This window comes from Ahaetulla prasina, chromosome 1 (assembly GCF_028640845.1).
Source record: "Ahaetulla prasina isolate Xishuangbanna chromosome 1, ASM2864084v1, whole genome shotgun sequence".
Classification (NCBI taxonomy): domain Eukaryota; kingdom Metazoa; phylum Chordata; class Lepidosauria; order Squamata; family Colubridae; genus Ahaetulla; species Ahaetulla prasina.
This window is the reverse complement of record NC_080539.1, coordinates 240,480,654-240,502,091: the sequence shown is the minus strand read 5'-3', so window position 1 is coordinate 240,502,091 and position 21,438 is coordinate 240,480,654. Positions and strand designations below refer to the sequence as shown.

Below are 21,438 nucleotides of genomic sequence, written 5' to 3'. Positions count from 1 at the left end.
ATGACCTTGGAACCCGTGGCTTGTCTTTTCCTCTCCTGTCTCTCTTAGAACATGTTTTGCTACTGGCGGAAGATGCTGTCAAGCAAAACACTGAAAAATTGGTATCATTTCCTAGCCGGTAAGTGGAGCACTGATACTAAATATTTTATGATTTGGTTTCACAAGTTCTTTTTCTCTCTTCTCCTTCCTTGCAGGTTTGATTGTTGCAACACTGGCAATATGCTGGCTACCGAATCAAGTTCGGAGGATCATGATGGCTGCCAGGCCCAAGCGAGACTGGACAGTCTCTTATTTCAGAGCATATATCATTCTCCTCCCCATAGCAGATATCTTCTTTTACCTTAGCTCTGTGGTGAATCCACTCTTGTACAACATTTCCTCCCAACACTTCCGGAAGGTCTTTCTTCAAGTCCTCCGATGTCGTCTATCCATAGAACATGCCAACAAACAGAAGTACTTGGCAACTAGTTTAAACTCTGTAGCCAGTGTCAATCATTCCAAACGCCCATTGATCTTCATGTCATCCAGGCGAAAGTCTTCCACCAAAGCAGCAAACAAGGTTTCCTCAAATATTCTTCAGGATGAGGCTGAAATTGACTCCATTTTGCCAAAACAGAGTCCCGAGTCACTGGAGCTCAATGTGAGAACAATGCCTCTGGAGACTAGCATAGATCCAAGTCCTGTTAACCAGAATGGCATTTGCGAACATGAGTAGTAAATACTCATAAAGAAACATTACAGCATACACAATAGGCTAAAAGAAGAAGCAATAAAGGAAAACAAAAGAAAGACTTTACAGCCAACAACTTGTACCCTCCAAGTTCAAGTACAATAGACGACTTTCCAATAACATGAATGATAGTGCTTTTGTATGGACGACTGTTGATTATTTTTTTTTCTTTGTTTCATTTTGTTTTAAAGTGCATACTGGAAAAAAATCAGACAACTAAATCTATTCTGCAAGTAATGAAGTTGTTGAGACTTCTTTCAGATAAAACTCTTCTTTTGGGAAAGCAGACAACAACATCACAATAGAAACCAGCTGTGCCTTTGAGAGAAGCGACACAGGAAGAATGATGGTGACAAAGGAAATCTTCCATTAGAGTTTAGCAGTGTGCGGGTGATAGAAACAGCAAGCTAGACAGCAGCGTGGTTGTTAATACTCCTGCCCTAGGCATGGTGCCAGCGTTTCCTCGCTTCTTTGGCCTGGGCCCATTACAAAGTGGAGTGTTGCAACAGCTTATACAAACAGAGTTTATCTTCCCTGGAGTACAGAAAGTCTGGTATCCGGCAGACGTCATGAGACAAGCTGCAGAGGAGGCACAGGACTTGCGATACAGGATCCCTGTGACACAGAACAAGAACTGATTTAGTCTAATATGAACCAATATGCTCTCCACTGTCAATTAGCAATTCCTATAACTGAAGGGCTGCCAAGCATTCACATGGTGACTATGAATGCCAGTGCATGCCAGTACATTCAGCTCATTAGTACTTATTATGTTTTAACAGGAAAAAATAAAGCTTAAATAAAACGGCATTACTCTTAAAACATGCCATCCCCTCCAATCCCTGTAAGGCCTGAAAATGGGGAGGGGAAAATGTGTTGTGTCACACATTGTTAAGTGGCACAAGACATTTAAAATCTTTAAAGGTTTAATATTTGAATTTGACACAATTGTCAGAATATTGTTTGATTTTTTTCCCAAGAGAATCTATGATTTGTTATACATTTTAAAAATTCTTCAGTATTTCTATTAAAAAAAAAAAAACCTAAGCTGTGAAAAGCTCATAGGGGAATGCAGCAGAATGTTCTACATTACATGGAAGAAAAGATTAGAAAAATCTCTTTTTTGTATCTAGGCTATTGCCATATGAAGCCGGGTACATTTTTATTAAAGGTATATGCGAAAGGTTTGCTTCAAAAGTTCTGGCAGTTATAAAATGAACTCTCCTTTAATACAGGCACTTATAGAAATATACACAAAGTGAACTGCTTATATTATTCACCCAGCTGTCATATGACCTCAAAATCTCTTCTTTCATATGATCTGATAGAAATTCAGCTTTGGGCTGGATACATAAATAATACGGCTATCAAACACTAACACTGAATGCTTCAGATTCTCAGACAATTTGCTTTGGGGATTTCTGGAAGTAACCTTCATAGTTAATTCAAAACAATTGTTTCCTTTTAAGTAAAACTTGTGCTGATCTTGCTCTCTTTATTGGGGAGAAAATTAAACATGGATGAAACATAAAAAATGCATTTGTTATATTCAGGGAAATAAGTATTTTCAAAAGTATATGTTCCAGCAAAAAATGTAGAAAACATTAGCTTGTGTTGACACTCATTTGTCACTGATATACCTTTGATAATATGTAATAATTTCATTATCTCCTATTTAATCCACAATTCACTGCTGATCAGCAAATAAATACCATTTTAGTGCTAGAAAAACAAAAATGTTTTACCTTACACGACAGTACATTTGATTAAAAGATGTATTAGGAATACCAATAAAGGCACTTATATGCAAATACAGTATTTGCAATATTAGTAATTTGCAATCTAAATCAGTTAATATTTAATATATTGCATTCTCCAGCTGCACTCTTGAATGGGCCAGTCCAATTGCTAATTTGGTTCAGTTGACCCTGTTCTGGTAGAAAACATATAGAACACTAAATTTTGCACATAAAAATGGTTCTTTGCCTCTAACTGAAGTTCTTTGAATGGTCATCTGTGGCCATACATACATATGGGTGTGTTCTTATTGAAGTCCTACTGAAAATATTCTAGAGTTTAAGGAATTTCTTGATGGGAATCCCACCCCTCATACATAGTCCATTTGACTGACATGGCTCCCACTGAATCCTTTCAATTTTCAAGACTGATACAACAAATCTAGATAAATACTGAGGTCAGCCAGGTCCTTGTGGAGTTAGGAGGGCAGTTTGTGTAAATTCACAGATGTTCACTCAAGTTACAGATAAGCAAACCATTTTTGTACTTCTAAGATAACTAAAAAAAAGGCTCTTCCTCCATTTTTCAGAGAACAAAGCCCCAGGCAACAACTTTGGATAAAAATGAAAATCTTATCTAGATCTGGAGAGGGCATATTTGCTTAGGTGACTTGTAACAAAAGACTGGCAATCTAATTGGAAAAAAATGACTCAGCCAAGTCCATTGAATAGGGCTCTAGTCTGCTGCAAAGAGAAAGAGGGTGCTCTTTGAACACTGAAGGAAAGATGTAGTTTCATACTCAGTCATAAAGACACTGCAACCGTCATAAATATGAGATGCCAAGCATCTGAATTTTGATCCCATGAACCATGGAGATCTTGCAACGGTTGTTAGTGTGAAAACAAGTCATAGGTCACTTTTTTCAGTGCGGTTGTAACTTTGAATGGACACTAAATAAACAAGTCAAGGACTACCCACAGATGAGCCTATGAAGGAATTTACTGCACTTGGCAGCTGACAGGCAAACCAGTGTAGGAGGTGAAAGACAAAGGTTTCACACAGGTATTGGAGAACATAGTAGCCCTTCAAAAACAAACATTTTATAAAACCATAAAATAATGAAAATACCATCCACTAGTGATTAGAAGGATATTCAAGGTATTGAAGAGGGCTGAAACTTTGTTTTCTTGAATAGTCTGCTAAAGCTGCCTATTTAGCTGAGAAGACTTTTGTGGAATAAAAACCCTTTCTGAAGAAAAGCGTTATCTAGTTTCTGATCTGAGTATCAGGTGACAGAATAGCTAAATGTATGGAAGAGACAATGAAATTTTACTTTTGGATACATCTGACTGAATTCGGCATAATGGGGAACCAGACAGAACCTTGTCATTGAGGATAATTGAAAAGGTGTGAGTTTGAGAAAGAATCACAATAGAAACTCTAACTCTGAGAAGAGAAGACGGCAATCTTTTGATAACAAGCCATGGAAGATTAGAGCTGGTGTGCGATGGTTGTTCCAAAGAGGAAAGTGAAAGATGTGGAGAGTGCAAAAAAGTGAGTCTCCCAGTAATGAGAGGATTCTAACGTCAGGAACAATGACTGCAATTGAGTCGTTAGCCACAGTGCTTGAATGAAAGATGAGGAGAGTATGTGAATGAGGGCCTGAGAAAACAGTGATGGTTAGCATTATAATGCTTTAGGAAATCTATGGGGTTGATCAGGAATATGGAAAGCAGGAGGATAATGGTCAAAATCCAATGCCCATCCTAGAAGAGACCAATGGATGCTAAAGCAATACAAGAGCAGAAGGTAGCAGAAAGAGAATTTTCAGAGGGAGACATGATTGGCTTTGACTCCCGAAATCTCAAAATAATGGGGGGGGGGGTCCCTCCTATATCTGATATTGCATGGGTGTCAAGCTCGATTGTGTCTTGTAATATATTGCAACTTTTTTGGGCCTTTGAGGAGCCTGAGTGGGCGTGGCCTGTGCATGACACATCCAGTCCGTGGGCCGCCAGTTTGACATTCGTGTGATATAGAGAGATGACATAAGAATGAGAACTCAGCTGAGATCTATCATGTGTTTTCCCTTAAAAAATGCATTTTGGTTCTGAAGGGGTTTGGATTTTCTAAACTGACAAATCTGGCATTGATACACCAGTAGAATCAAAGCAGCAGGGTGAAAAATCTGCAATTATAGGGCCATGTGAAAAGACTTAGCTCCTCTTCCTTTCTTTTTTGCTCTGATTGGAAGGAGTTAGTTCTTTAGAAGGTTTTATACATACATTGAATTATTTTCTTGATGCTGAAGGTAAAATTGCAGATGTCTCTGGATTGATTTATTATATCAATTTATACAGCCACCCATCTTGCAATCATGACTCTGGACAGCAAAGGGAAAATTATTGGCAGAGGAGATATAAAATATTTTTGAGGTAGGACATATTAGGTACCTGTTAACTTTTGAGACACAGTGAAAATTTTGGATAAAGATGAAGGGCTGCAATGGTCTCAGAATTGGCTGTTCTAAGAGTCCACCCCTAGGCCACCCTCCCGGAGTAGCTTATAGGTTAGAGAGGGGATTGCACAGAAATTGTTTTGTTACCACTTGGCAAGACTTACAAGAATCTACTGTGTAACCTTTCCTAAGGGATAAACAATGTCCACAATTATCTCACGAAGAAAGTTTGCTTTTACAAGGCTGAACCTGCAGAATGTAGCCTTGGAGGCCTTATGCCTGATCCAAAAGTCACGTGAATGGGAAGAATGTCAACAGCCTAAGTTATAAAACAAATAAAAGTAATAAAATAGCATCAAAATTAAGCAAAATAAAACAGTACAAAGAAAAAGAAAAAAGCCAGGGAAGACCTCTCAATAACTCAGATAGATATCTTGACAGAGTAATTACGTTCCAAAGCAACTGGCAAAGCTAACACATGAAGACATTGCTGTGTCATGGTAATTTGTGATAAACACAGTTGTTTTCTGAGTGGGATAACTTTTTCCCTAGTCTTTTCATACAGGTAGTCCTTGATTTACACCCACAAATGAGCCCAACATTTTGATAGCTAAGCAAGACACTTGTTAAGTGAGTTGTGTCCCATTTTATCACCTTTTTTGCCACCGTTATTAAGCAAATCACTACAATTGTTAAGGGAATCATGCAGTCATTAAGTGAATCTGGCTTCCTCCATTGATTTTGCTTCTCAAAAGCCAGCTGAGGTTACAAAGGGTGATCACATGACCCTGGAGAAGTGCAACTGCCATAAATATATGCCAACTGCCAAGGCCTTAATTTTGATCTTGTGACCATGGTGATACTATAGCGGGCATGAGAAAATTGGTCGTAAGCCACTTTTTACTGTGCTGTTGTAACTTTGAATGGTAACTAAATGAATGATTGTAAGTCAAGGATTATTTAAAATAGGTTTTCCCCCTTGTCTTCTTTTTTAATCTTTATATATCTTATGTTATATAATAAATGTATATATTTATTTTAATGATATACTAAAATATATTATAATTTTAAAGTATTTCCTATTTTATGCAATATTGACATATTCAGCTACTTCATTTGTGTAGATATGTTATTATTTAAAAAAGTAAATTGTAACTTTAAACATTTAATACAATTATTTTTTTTAAAGAAATAATAATAAGAGCGCACATATGAATGATTATAGTATTTTCAGAATTTTTTTTCCTGCACTAATTGGTAACAACATTTGTATCTGTGGGGAAGAGATGGAACCTGTGACTTCATTTGCAGCATCTTGCTCTGCTGTTTCAAATTCCTGGATGAAATCGATGGAAGCTTCCAATTCCTGGCTATAGTTATCACCTTTTAGGATTGCTGTAATTTATACAGGCCCAGACTTCCCTGGAGGATGGATACAGCTTGCACAAGCAAGGAACTTGTTAAAGCTACTCAAAAAGAAGAACCGTCTCTGATCAGAAAGGCAGTAAACATGACTTTGCTGCAGCTGCACTGGTATAAAATAATTGCTCAGATCTCTAATCATCTGAGTTGGGAGGGGTGCCTTTACCAAACCCTCTCTTTACATTATTTAGAAAGCTTTTTATGGGATCATATGTAGATAAAAATAATGTTCTTTCTTCTCATCCACTGCCCCCGCCCCTGCACAAAGGCTGGATTGAATCTTTTGTGCAAGGGGGAAAAACATTCTTATATTTGCAGAAAGTGAAATTCAGGATCGACCCGCTTCTGAAATGGGTCATTTGGAAGGGGTGAAGTCTGTACTATACAGCTTAAGCAGGTTCATTCTGGAAATCCATGTACTTTCAGTTTCTTCCCTTTGCTTGCACTTTTTCCCTTTATCCCCTCCCCCCCTTTTTAAAAGTCCTTTTCTGAGTTTGTCTGTCTAATGCAGTTTTTGAAGTACTTTTTAAAAATCTATTTGTTGTTTTAAAAATGCATTGATATTTCACATATTTTTTGTAAGCTACAGTCAAATAAAAAGATTTTTACTTTATCTTTGATCTCTAGAAATGTTGGCTTTTCTATAAACATTTATATTTGTGTCATCTGTGGTGATTTCCTGGTTATTAAAATTCTTAGACGTCCTTCCAAGAAGAGAAAAATTTTAAATAAACTTGATGATTGAACACCTGAAGCTACTTTTTGTTGTTGTTGTTGTTTAAACAAAAGCACATTTCCCCACTAGAAAAGAATTTTCTAGGAGACGGATAGGGCAAATATACTGAGCGGTAACCTCAGATAGTAATTTTGTTTAATATGTTTTCCAAATTTGTAGCACAAATAGATTCAAAAGATGTTGATAAATTGTTGTATGTATAGGGCAGCTTTATTATAGTTACTATGGCTTTACTAAAGATCACTTAGTTATTTTTTTGCTGTTGCTCTTCTTTTTGGTTTGGTGGTTGATCAAACAAAGATGATTTTGCTATATGGAAAGAAACAAAAGTAAGGACATGGAAGTGTTTGGGTCAGAAGTAGAAAATTTGGTTTACAGCATGTCCGTAAAGCTGTGCATTTTCATGATTTTTCATGGAATTCATACCATGAAAAATAGTGTTTCATACCATGACACACTAAGCATATCGGTTAGTGTTTCACAATTCGATCTTGTATTTTCTAGGAGGAACTAGGATGCAGTGTAGTGGTTAAGGCATTAGGCTAGAAACTGGGAGTTGTGAATTCTAAGTCCTGCCTTAGGCACAAAACTAGTTGAGTGACCTTAGGCTAGTCATTCACTCTGCACCTTAGGAAACAGACAGACCACATCCAAAATCTTGTCAAGAAAACTGCAGGGATTTTTCCAAGCAGTAATCAGGCGTAATGATGGTTTCAAACATACTAATTTTTCCTCCCCTCTGGGCTACAAAACTATCACATGAATGTCGCAGTTCCATCAATGAGGTACTAACATTACCTTTTTTGCTTCAGATCCATATCACGCACAATCTTAAATAAAACTTTGGAAAGTTAAGATAAAGGAATTTTTGAACAATTTTGTAAAGCAACTTCCACTGGAATTATAATGTTTTGATGCTGCCAGTTGGAGATGATCTATGTTCATGTACTCAATATTGAACGTCTTTTGAATCTGAATTCTACTTTAATATGCATTTTGATTTTTTTTTCTTTAACATGAAGGAAAAGAATCTGAGGGAAAAATCTTGTAAATTATTGGCTCCTAGATTAATAAAGATGCCTTTCTCTACAAAGTTTTCCTCTTTCCCCTTATCAATGGTTTTATATTTGTCATTTTGAAGGTGGATAAAGATCCTGCAGTGTGTGCAAAAGATCACTTAATTTGTTTGCAATATCTTTCTTCACCGAATTTCTTTGTAAAATATTGACAGTGACTTTGCTGGAAGACTTCAAACAGTATTACCTTTGGCAGTACAACTCATGCAATCTGGTTTATAAAAGAACATCAAATATTGGATAATATATTATCTGTGGATATAGTGAACCTGCAGTATATCTGAATATCTCCAAATGTATTTGGCTGTAGTTGCTTTGCTGCAGATGGGGGGAAAAACCCATTGAAAATACAAGTTTATAATTTTTGGAGCACATTTTATTTTAATACAGATTACATTCCTATGTTGTGGATTGGATTAAGATCTGATAGTCTCATCTGTTAGTTTGGGTTACAATAAACTGAATTGTATTGTTACTTATTAGAATGTGACATGAAACTCAACAAGGATATTTACTTTATTTCTTTTATGTAATTTGATTTTGAAACCATTACCTTGTTTTATCAGGTAATCTATAAGCATTTTAGATATCAAAGTGACTGGGCTGGAACATAAATAGAGTATTATATACCAAACATATTTAGTGTTTTATTCATGATTACCAGTATTGTTTATCTAAATCTACAGATTTAATACAACAACTTGCTCATCAGGGTTATTTTATTAATTGGAATCAGTTTAAATAGTTCTAAAGTTTCTATGGATACAGGAATGTGCAAACCAGGCAGACAAGTTTCATTTAAAGCAGATGTCCCTGCAGTAACTGGCCAGAAAATTCTACCAGTTTTCAATGGTCAAAACTACTATGAATTGAACCCCAAATGCTACAGTAGCCAGTGCCGAGCCTCCAGCACCAATAAATAATAGGTCTCCCTTGGCAACAGACAGGCTACTGCATCATACATCAACAACTGAGTAGTCCTCATTTCCAGCTCATATAAACTTGCTGGAGTAACCATAGAGAAGAGGACAAGGATATGAGACATTGTGGCCAAAGTCTCTTTCTACAAGAAAAGATACAACTGGCCCATCTGACTAGCAGTAGCCATGAATCTAGAATTATACCCAAATTGAAAGCTGGCTATACCATCCACCAGTGTGACCAACGCAGTCTGTCCCAAGCCCAATAATTCACTTCCTACAGCTTATTGACAGTTTGAACCCTAATCACTATCTCATCTCACCACATTGAAGACTGGGCATTGGACAATAGTATCCAGCACAGCTGTATCTACTGAAGGCCTTTATAGGAAGGATCATACCACTACCTTTTTTCAAACATCAGGACTCACTCCACCCCAAATTGGATCCAGTTTCTCTGATCCAACCAGTCACACACCGACTGGTTTCCCACAGGCCCAAGTGCAACAGGAATCCAAGTCTCAATACAGTTATGATCTTACTACGTAGAGCTTCATCCACTTTCTGAAAAACCACAAGCTAAAAGCGACTCCCATACGAAGTAGTGCTTGATTCCCAGACTGAAATCATTTGGAAGCTGTCTTGCCAAATGCTTAGCCTACCTCTTCCAAAGGTGCATGGGGCATTTGATGAAATTGTCTCGCATTTCTGGAAAAATCCCCCAGTGCTTTTGAAATCCCACAATATACATGAGGTGCTTGCAAGAATCAAAGAGAAAGACCACAAGTCCAGACTAACCATAAGCAAATCACCCACCCAAATTTCTGAAATTGTCTTGGTCCATCCATCCATCCATCCATCCACCCACAAACAATGAATAGAATTATTATGAATTGAGCTAGGATTTATCAGAAGAAGCCTGAGATGGTGGCCACCAGCAATCCACTCACCTGCATCATCAATTACTATTCTGAATTTACAATAGCATGAGATATTAACAGTATCCAAAACTATTACACGTAGTCTTTGACTTATGACCACAATTGGACCCAAAATTTCCATTGCTAAGCAAGACAATTGTTAAGTGAATTTTGCCATATATGACAACCTTATGTTTAATAATACAATTTTTTACCTGAAAATTATCCCATTGAATTTGGATACTCTATTTTTTTGTAAACTGAATACATGTAATACTTATTATTTCCCCTTTCTTTTACCTATTTATTTTTTATTGATTTGTACTTCACATTTTTGAACCACCAATCTTCTCAGAGAGGAACATTCACTGATGTAAGTCAGTTTTTGTTGTGGCCTGTTGGCTGCCGGCCCCTGCAGCATCCAAATCAGATGAGGAGGCGGCGTGGGAGTCAGGGTCAGCATCAAGGCAACCTCAGAGCTCTGAGGAAATGGAGCTGGTAGAGAGAGAGAGAGACAGAGGCGGAGCCTGGGCCATCCGTCACTGCTCAGATGGAGTCAACAGCCCCCAGGTCTGGAGGTGGCTGATGAGGAAGAGAAACAACTGGGTCCAGTGCTTGAAGCGCGGATGCGCAGAAGGCAGGGAAAGAGCAGAGCAGTGGAAATCCATCAGCCAATCCTTGGGAAAGAAGAGCCACCGCTGCTAGCGAAGCTCTGGGGATAAAAGGCAGGAGGGCAGAGATGAATAGATGTGGCAGACAACTATTCGTCTCCCGACCAGCTGGACTTGTTAGCCTGTGGTGAGAGAGAAATTTTTTTGCCAGGGCTGCTGGCACTCCTAATAAAGGAATCTTTGATTTAACTTCAGAGGGTTTGCCGTGTTTGGGGAGCTGAGTAAGAACAGTTTTGTTATAAAATCTTATGATGTCAGTTTTATTATAAAATGGTGATAAAATGTGAACAGGTATACAGATTTAATTAAATCTCACAAAGCAGCTACCACTCAAATCTTATTCGACTTGTAAAATGTGGAACTTTCGTCATTCCTTAACAAAGCCCAACAAACCACACAGTATTTCACCCTATGCAAGTACAGCTGACAACATTCTGTTACATTCCATTCTTTGTTGTCAATAAATTTCTTAGGGCATGTAATAAATTATTTCTATTACTTTTGGTATAGTCCACAACAAAGTAGATATTTCAGGACTCTTGGACAAATATATATATATTTGTCAATATGCCTGGTAGCTAAGAAGTAACATGTTTTATCAAATATATAAACCCGATTCCTTTAGATGTTGTTAAACAACCTTTTCTTCAACTAAAAGCTCCAATGGCACAGTAATTCTCAAATATTATTTTTGCCAAAATAAAATATAAATATCACCAAAACAAATAAAAATTTGTATGCTTTTCATGTACGAAAAATGTAACTGTACTACAAGCATCGCTCTTTCATTTTGGGGCTAATATCTGCGTGAATCTCCTCCTACAGTCTTAACACAGAAAAGTCAAAACTCCTTGCTATATAGGAGGTTCATACTCTGGCTATTTGCTGTCTGGTCATGGCTAAGTGTAACTATTTGTTATATTCATCAATGCGTATCAATAGATAGATTACTAATTAATAATTCCTTTTCATAGCAACACACATGATTTATGACTTTTTTCTTCAATGTTATTGTTTGTTCATAAAGACAAGATTGAATACCCTTGTGTGTAACTGATAAAGGCTTCTCAGCTCATTTCTGATAACAGCCTTATAAACAGGCCCATTTATCTTCCTTTTCCAACTTCCATAACTTTTCCTGTTCTCATAGAACTCTGAAAGCCCATTTATTTTAAAGCACTTTGTTTGATAAAGGTGTCTATCTGATGCATACATTACCTATTATTTCTACCACATACTGTTTCCCTTTCTCTTTTAATCTATATTCTATTTTCAAGTGTGTCATCTCCCTGGTTCTCTGAACTGCAAAATCTGCAGTGATTAGATTAGTTCAGGCATATGAAAAGAATGCAAGAACCACAATGTTGTCCTCACATAGCAACCTTTCTGCAGGTTGGTGAGTTTTGGCTGTCATTTTTTTTAATCTTAAGCAACTGTCCTCCTAAAATGGTGCCTTTGTTCCATTAAACTTCTAACGCGGGTTTAAGATGGTGGTTCTCATTTGGTTTACAGAGTTCTTTATGTGAAGAAACTGTTCAATATGTAAAAAATGAATAGTTTTGCTTTGATCATCTTACCAATTCCGGTATTTTGATTCACTTGTTTACACAGAATACCTTGAATGGGTCAGTGCACTCACTACATGTTGGAGTGCGCAGAAAGGAAAATAAGCATGCTTTGGGAACAATAAGGTTTTGGTTGCCCTTGTGGCAAACTGTCCCCCAAATTCCAAAATCTGACCCTTTTTTGTAGATCTATTCTTAGAAGAGAATGCTGCACGTGGCTGATGACCTTGTTTATTCTTGCTATATCTTATTAAAAAGTGCTATGTGAAAGGTTTAATTGACCTAAACCATAATGGGAAGCAAAGGTCAATATTTATAGATCCACCTTGTGACAATTAGATTTAGTTAGATTTCTTATTGCTTTCCCCCTTAGTTTCTGCACTTAATTTTGCTCACTATCTTATTCTTCTTCTGCACATCACAGAGTCCCTGAAAAGTATATCAAATAGGCAAAAAGACCAAATCCTTACATAATAACAATTTATGTTTTACAAGGTATATTCAAGTACCAATTCTCTAATATCCATTTTCTCTTTTTTTAATGTTTGATGCATCTTTGTTTTATCAATTATATTTGCTCCATACTGAGGTAATAATCCCCACCAAGGATAGTTGTATCAATCTTAGAGATTTGAAAAAAGCTAATACCGTAATATTCTCTAATGAAATTCAAAGCATATTAATATTGGTGTGCAAAATATGAAATATTTAACTTGAGCCACTTAAACCAATAATATTAAATAAATAAGTTAAGTTTGACTTAACAGCTAAATGTTTCTAATAACTTATGCTAACCTATGTACAAAAGGAATAACTTGTCAAATATTTTGTTTTCACAGGAAATATTCTGACTTGATAAAAATGCTCCATTCCCTCCAGGAAAAACTCTTAAGGTTGATTAAAAGTAATCTTGTTCATACAATGGTGACTATGACATTAAAGAGCTGGTTAAAATATCAAATGCTGCATGGAATAAATGAGACACACAAATGTTCATATTAGGTATAAACAATGAATAGACTCCAAAATGCAATAGAATTCCTTTTTATCTTATGGAGGGGGATGTATTAAACCCTGTAAAATCCATTTCCTTTTATTTTAAAATGCTCTTAAAATAAGCAATTAGTCATAATATATATTAAGCTAAAGGCCAAAGAAGACAGTGAGATCCAACAGTGTTCAATCCTTTATATAATTTATTAGATCTATCCTGACAGATTTTAAAGGAGATTACCCTTAAACTCCCCCCACCCCAATGATTGATCCACTCCAGGGTCACATGACCAAACTTCAGCCATTTAGCAACACAGCTACATTTAGAACTGCATGCAGAGTCTAATGGTCATGTGACCAAGGTTTATGACAGTTTTGACAAAAACCAAAAGCATTTACTTTTGGTTATTTGCAAAATTGTGTCCATAGCAAACCACTGGTTCATTAACGACTGCGGCACTGGGTTAATGACTTCCCCCCGAAAGGTCTTAAATTGAGATCTATCATGTGACTGACCCATCTTGACATGCAACAGTTATGACATACAACTGTAATGAGATTTCATTACAGTTGTATGTTGAGGACTACCTGTAATTGATCTAACAGAGTTCTCCTAAAACATATGTAGTTCTCACTTAATTATAATTGGGACTGGCAATTCTGTCACATGAGTGTGATGGACTCATGACTTCACTTGCACTATGTTTAAGTGAAATATCACATGAAGGTAAGTTATTATTTTACTGCTGACTTCTCCATTTATTCTGCTTTTAGGAAGCCAGCTGTTTAATATGCAGTGGGATGCTCCATCTGTCATAAACACTCACTGGTTGCAAAGTGACAGGATCTCAACCACATGATCATAGGGCTGGTGTTGTAAACCAGTTATAAAGTTGCTTTTTTCAGTGCTGTTGTAACTTCAAAATTGCTAAACTGGGCAGTTATTAAGTGAAGACTACTTGAACTTAACTCCATATAGTTGGGCTAGATACCACTTTCCTGAATTCTAGAGTAAACCTAAGAACAAGTATAACCAGAATTCAAATTAATTTATCTAGCCATGAGTTTTCACTATCTTTGGCCCTTTATTAGAAGAAACTATCTATATAAAGCAAAAGTATTTCTGCCTTTGTACTTTTCCCTCTCATGTTCTACTTCCATCTGTCGATCTTTGTACTTTCAAAAAGCTAGTTTCAATAGTGTGTTGTATGGGAAACTTCCTCCTACCTCATGGCTTGTGTCAGCTCTGCAGGGTTGGTCAAGACATTTTACTGCCCGAGGTAAGGGCTAAATTATCTTCCTTGCATTAATATAAAAATTCACATCGCCCAGGATGAATTATTTCATAACTGACTCAAAAAACTCTCATTCCCTCAATAACAAAACCAATTAAAATACCTCAAAAACCTGCCTCATGACCCTGCCCAGAAAATATTTCTTTCCTTATCCTGCACGGCCTGGAATCTGGACATGGCTGAAAAATTCCCAAGGAGAGAAAGGGGGAAGGGGCACAGTGGTGAAGGAGCTTCATCATCTAGTATCAATAGAGTGAATAACCTCCTCTTATGAGGTGAAGAGGTTTAAGCACAAGCAACTGAGAATAAAAATGGGAATGATGAACAAGAAAAAACTTAAAAGCAGTAGTAATGGCACTTTCCCAAAAAATCAATAGGAGACATTATTCCACGAAATAAGCATCAAACACTCTCTAAACAATTATCTGGGAGTCAAGTAGGCTGTAAATTTAAATAATATCTGCAAGAAACATCATTTTCTTGTAAGCAACAACAGATAAGACCACAAAATAGACTATGTAATAGAAAATGAAAAAGCTAAAGTACTCTGGGATTTAAGAATTCAAACGATAGGCACCTGCCACATGACAACCAAAATTAATAGTTCTAGATAAAAATGATAAAAGAAAAAAACAATTCTAGGTAGTGGATTTGGGATTACCTGGAATATAGAAGAGAAAGAACTGAAGAAGATCGCAAAATACAAAAACCTGCAAACAGAATGACTGTGGCAAAAGAAAGCAAAAATAGTACCAGAAGTAATAGGCACCTTGGATGCAATCTTAAAAACATCCGGAGCACCACTTGGATACCATTGGTACAAAAACACCATCATTCAATTGCAAAAAGTAACTTTACTTGGAACAGCTTACATCTTTTGATGATACTTTTAACACCATCTAATGACAACATTAGTCTAGCTCAGGTCCTTGAGGAGGACTCAATAGATTGACAAAAATGCTAAATCCAGTCTGAAGAACTGTGTGACCAGCCATAATAAAGCCAAAGATAATTCTTATTTGCCATCTTCTCCCATTTCTTGGTTGAAGCAGCCTAAAACCTTGGAATGACATTTTATCCAAATTAGCACTGTGGTTAATGCTAAGCAGGATTGAGCTCATTGCTAATTGAAAGTAATTCAGATTTTTATGAAAAAGGAGGCTGCTTAGCCCCAGAACAGTTCTAATTTTACGCTATAAAATAAATCACGCAACTGAGATGGAATTCACAAGAGACACTATAGCGTATCACAGAACTTCAAAATATTGCAGAGGGCAGGCATAAATTCATGGTGAAGATCTTCCCTATATTATTATAGCCTATGCAGATAGTAACTTTCCAACATTATTTTTGGGGGATTGGGGAGGAGGCATTAATGCTCCCAGGTCTTTTTGACAATGTCATTAGCCGTAATAGAACTATAAAAATTCTGTCTTTTTGGTGCTTTGGGCTTCATGGTAGATGAGAGCATTTAGATCCTTGCCCAAGGATCCAAGCAGTAAAGTGGAAATGATTGCTACCGTTCAATCCACTTCTTCACAATAATATGCTTGGTCAGGAAAAGAGAGAGTAGTGTGTGTATATCTCAGTAGGTCATTTGAAACTGTGATGGAGTTTATTCGTTTATATGTGAATCTTGAACCAGTTTATTCACCTATAAGCTCAGCATTGTGAACTATTCAGAAAGCGGCCTTCAGGCACCATATTCTATCACCATATATACCTTCAGAACAGATCCAAGAAATGGAAAAGGCATAAAAAGCTATTGTCCATAACCTGGTGAGAAATTAAAGTCATTCAGCCAGAAACGGCAACTTCCTTCATAATAACCCATCATTTTGGGGGATGGGAGGTCATTTTTGTTTTTTTGTTTAATCATAAATTACTTAGAGACAACTTCTAGCTTAACCACCATTTCACTGTTTTTAAAAGTATTAAAAAAGCAATTTATTACAAACTCTCCATGGTTTCAGCTTACCTAATGCACTTAATTTAGCTCATCTTCTGCATCCTTTGTAGTGTTACAGGCAACCATAAGATGGGAAGCAATTTATTAATAACAGAACATGCCCTACAGCTCATTCAGTTACATCTGAAAACACTTCCAGAATGGTAAGATACCTGGGGCTCTGAATTACAGCATATAGTGAAAATTAATAATATATACCATAGTTCTTTTATTCCCATTCAGTCCCTCAGCAGCCGAAAGGAGCTGAGTGCTTTAGACAGCAGACAGAAAATGTCCATGACTTTTTGGATGGGAAGGAATTTGTTAAATATCCATTGAAAGATACTGCTTTCTTCCTGCATTGATTAACTTTTACACTATTACTGACTATACACTCATAATTCATCTTGTTTGTGATTTCTGTAATCAATTAATTTTAAACATGATATAAAAAAGGGCTACCCAATTTTTCTAAATAAATAAAACGTTAACATAAACAGAACACAAATAAAAATTAGAATGTATAGATTTTTCACTCAAGGAATAAAATATATGCCGCTTTCCTTATGATCCAATGTTTCCTTCTTTCCAGTGGAAGCTTCGATAGTCAACAAATGCAGCAGCAATCTTACTGCATCTGCTGGGTGGGAAAGTATATATAGAAATTTATACTTCTCAAGGGTAAAATAAGAGTATGTTTCTTTACTAGTGATATATGTGTTCCTGGAAGCACTCAGGAGTAACTAACAGGGCATGCAATTTCATTCCTCAAATTAGGATAGACCCATGAGACAACAGATGAGGACAACAGAGGTGGTGGGACATGGAGAATGTGGTGCAATGGGAAGATGTCCTGATTCAAGTCTACCTTCCATTATGGAAGGTCAAGGGAAGAATTGGGCCATTCTGTCAGGCCACCCTACTACACATAGTCCTCGCTTAACCACACTTATTGGGACCAGATCTGTCATTAAGCGATGTGGTCATAAATTGAAAAAACACAGGATCACAACATTTAGCAATGGCAGCTCCAGTTGTTATTGTTAAGGAGGACCATACTGGTTAGTTAAATGTGGACCTCGCATGATTGACACACAATTTCCTGCTGGCTTCTCTGTTAACTTTGCTTGGTAGAAGGCGGCAGGGAAGGTTGCAAATTTCAATCATGACATCATGGGATGCTATGATGTCATAATCATGACCAGGCACCAAGCACCGGATCATAATCAAGTGCTGAACCAACAGTTATCCAGCAATGTTGTACGGTCAAATGGCTGCTGAATGAATGGTTGTTAAATGAGGATCACTTGTATGCAGGTTCTTGTTATAGGGAAACACTGGAAAAGGAAATGCCACATGTCCTCAATAGTCCTCAATGGAACTACATCCACATGGAGGGAAGTATTCAGTGGAGTACCCCAAGGCTCTGTTTTAGGCCCAGTACTCTTCAACATCTTCATCAATGACTTGGACGAGGGGATAGATGGCAAACTCATCAAATTTGCAGATGACACCAAGCTGACAGGAATAGCCAACACTCCAGAAGATAGGCTCAAGTTACAGAAGGATCTTGACAGACTTGAACATTGGGCGCTATCTAACAAAATGAAATTCAACAATGAAAAAAGTAAGGTTCTACATTTAGGTCAAAAAAACAAAATGCACAGGTACCGTATATGTGGTACCTTGCTCAATGTGAGAGGGATCTTGGAGTCCTAGTGGACAACCATTTACATATGAGCCAGCAGTGTGCAACAGCTGCCAAAAAAGCCAACATAGTTCTGGGCTGCATAAACAGAGGGATAGAATCAAGATCACGTGAAGTGTTAATACCACTTTATAATGTCTTGGTAAGACCAGACTTGGAATATTGTATTCAACTTTGGTCGCCACGATGTAAAAAAGATATTGAGACTCTAGAAAGAGTGCAGAGAAGAGCAACAAAGATGATTAGGGGACTGGAGGCTAAAACATATGAAGAACGGTTGCAGGAACTCAGTATGTCTAGTTTAATGAAAAGAAGGACTACGGGAGACATGATAGCAGTGTTCCAATATCTCAGGAGTTGCCACAAAGAAGAGGGAGTCAAACTATTCTCCAAAGCACCTGAGGGTAGAACAAGAAGCAATGGGTGGAAACTAATCAAGGAGAGAAGCGACTTAGAACTAAGGAAAAATTTCCTGACAGTTAGAACAATCAATAAGTGGAACAACTTGCCTGCAGAAGTTGTGAATGCACCAACACTGAAATTTTTTATTCTGTTATTATGTTTTATGTTATGTTATGTTATGTTATGTTATGTTATGTTATGTTATGTTATGTTATGTTATGTTACATATACTCCCTGGAAGACAGTCTGGAGAACAATCAAATCATCTCAAATTCTTAATTTTAACCAAGCATGTTGACACAAAGGAAACAAAGGACTTCAGCAGAGTTATGCCAGACAACCTGGGACTGGAATAACTGCATAATGGTTGGAGGTTAGGAACAAAAGAAAACAAAATATTTTAATGTAGTTAGCTTCAGAGTGGATAAAAAGGTACGATTTTTTAAAAATATATATACAGTATATAAAATTGATTTTTTAAAAATTTAAATCTGTTTTTTTATTTTTATCAAATTCATTTTAATAAAATGCTTTTGGAGTAAAATCTATCTAAAGATAGTTTTCTATTTAAGAAACATTAATAATTTAGTTTATTCAGCATGATATGGAGCTTAGTTATATAGCATGAGGCTGTATATTCTGAAACATTTAATTCATTCAATGAATCCAAGCTCTGCAAGCTGAGATAACATGCATTGCACTGATGCATTCACACAATTTCACAGTTACCAAGAGATAAATCATAAAACAACATTCAGGAATATTCCTTTATCCAGTGGTGGGATTCAGCCAGTTCGCACCACTTCGGGAGAACCGGTTGTTAACTTTCTGAGCAGTTTGGCGAACTGGTTGTTGGAAGAAGTCATTAGGGCAGAGAACCGGTTGTTGAATCACTTGAATCCCACCACTGCCTTTATCCCCTTGTTTTGCAAATCTTATGTACACTACAAACTGTATGATTGTTTGAAGAGAAATGCATCTGTACCACCAGGCTTCAAGCGTGAGGAGGAAGGGCAAGCAGTAAAAATGAAAGTGAAACCTTCTAAGCAGTTTATAAATATAATATTAAAGAGCACCTGTCATTTCAGATCCGTCATGGCAGCGCCTGTTAGTGGGCATCCACTCACTGCCACATCACCAGCCGCCCTATTAAAGGGAATGGGACTGTCGGTGAATCAGCAGCTGGTTAGAGGAGGAGCCGCTGCGGAACAGAGATGACACTTGCTCTTTAAAAATTATGAATTAAATCGAGTCGATTTACGGAATTGATTTAAATCAAGCCTTTTTATTATCGTGATTTAAATCGACTTGATTTAAATCAAATCCACCTTGGTTAGCTTCCTTTCATTATTACAATATGTTTCATTTTTGTAATTGTTGTTTGAAACAGCAGCAAATTGCGGTTAACTCTCATAGTTTGTTTGACCAATTTTGGTAGATTGTCAACAGTATGACTATGGCTTTGTAGATGGCCTTCAAATGTACCTTGATAAATGGCTATAAACTTTTCAGAAAAAGTGGGCTTTTTCCTTTTCAGTTTGGTGAGAACCAGGATCTTTGATAAAGACATTGGTTAGGTTTAAGATATGAAACTACAGAAATAACATAGCAACTATAAATAAAATAAATAAAAGGATGTGAGAAATTATTATTAGGTAGATCTAATCTCACATTTTACTGAAGGTGGTTTACTTTGGTATCTCCATTTCTGTTATCAAAACAGCAACTTTATAGGTTGGGCTGAATGTTGCTGCAGCAGGCAGTTTTCGTGACTGAGGTTGGACTTGGAAAAGGGCCTGTTCCAAAACTTCACTCCCTCCATCACATTAATTTCCCTGACAAATCAGCCAAGCTTCATTTGGGCTTGCAAAGATTCATTTGTTCTTAATTATGGATAATTTTACATTTGGAAATTTGTAGACATGGCATTTATTATTCTATAGTTTGTCATGTTTCCTAAAACAATAGCTCTGGTTTCCCAACATGTTATTTGTAGGACATAATCGCTCATACGTTATTTGAACTGGAACATTTTTCGCAAGTTGAAAATGGTGACTAAAACTAAATTTAGAACATTGTGTTTACATATTGAAAGAAGAAAATGTCAATTGATTTTTATTAGGAAAAAAAAAGAATTCAGCCATATTGTTCCATTTTCTTCAACATAATGTCTGGAACCGCAAATCTACCCATAAAACCTACCAAAGCCATTAACTCACCAGGGTTTTTAGCTTAAAATAAAACATTATTATTTTTAAGGGAAGTAAATGCACTATTCTTCATCAGTGTCTTTTATTTTCAAGAATGCCTTCAGGTCACAGAAGCTTTTTAAAGATCATACAAACAATGGGCCACCCCAACTCAATGCTTTCTTTGAATACCATGAATCTCTTTCATTTAGAGAACTTCTGGAAAACTGTTAAGACCCTTCTGAGAACAGCCATATCAAAGGAAAACTGAACACACACAGTGGTTGCCTGGAACAATCTGTTCCTAGAATGTTAAGTTTTGTATTTATTTTAAATGGGCTTTTTCAATTCTCCCGATTCTTAAATTTAATCAATGTATTGGTGTAAGATGAACTAAGTTTATAAAAATGGTACTAAATGATAGCTTGAACAATTGCAGTAGAAAACGTAAGAATGCAGTCTTAAAACCCCACTGTAAATGTTTGGAAATATTTCTAAAAGCTTTTTTCCGAGACATGCTCTGATCACCCCATCATTTTCATATACAAGGGCCACACAGCTAAATGTTAATTATTTTTTTAAGGGATGCTACACTCAAATATCACATTACCAAATATCTTCACCAAGGTACAAGACGGCACAAAACTTTTTATTTTCTTATTATTTTT

General features: G+C 36.6%; 2 protein-coding genes across 2 annotated transcripts in view; one reads left to right on the top strand and one right to left on the bottom strand.

The window, feature by feature from the left end:
• Positions 1-718, top strand: part of GPR39 (G protein-coupled receptor 39) — a 199,522-nt gene extending 198,804 nt beyond the window's left edge. Inside the window, exon 3 of the mRNA XM_058194276.1 lies at positions 195-718. Coding sequence (XP_058050259.1) covers positions 195-715 — 521 coding nt within the window. The 3' untranslated portion in view covers positions 716-718. The remainder of the gene's footprint in view (positions 1-194) is intronic.
• Positions 719-1,082: 364 nt separating this feature from the next.
• LYPD1 (LY6/PLAUR domain containing 1) overlaps positions 1,083-21,438 on the bottom strand; it is a 29,506-nt gene continuing 9,150 nt past the window's right edge. Inside the window, exon 3 of the mRNA XM_058194291.1 lies at positions 1,083-1,345. Coding sequence (XP_058050274.1) covers positions 1,107-1,345 — 239 coding nt within the window. The 3' untranslated portion in view covers positions 1,083-1,106. The remainder of the gene's footprint in view (positions 1,346-21,438) is intronic.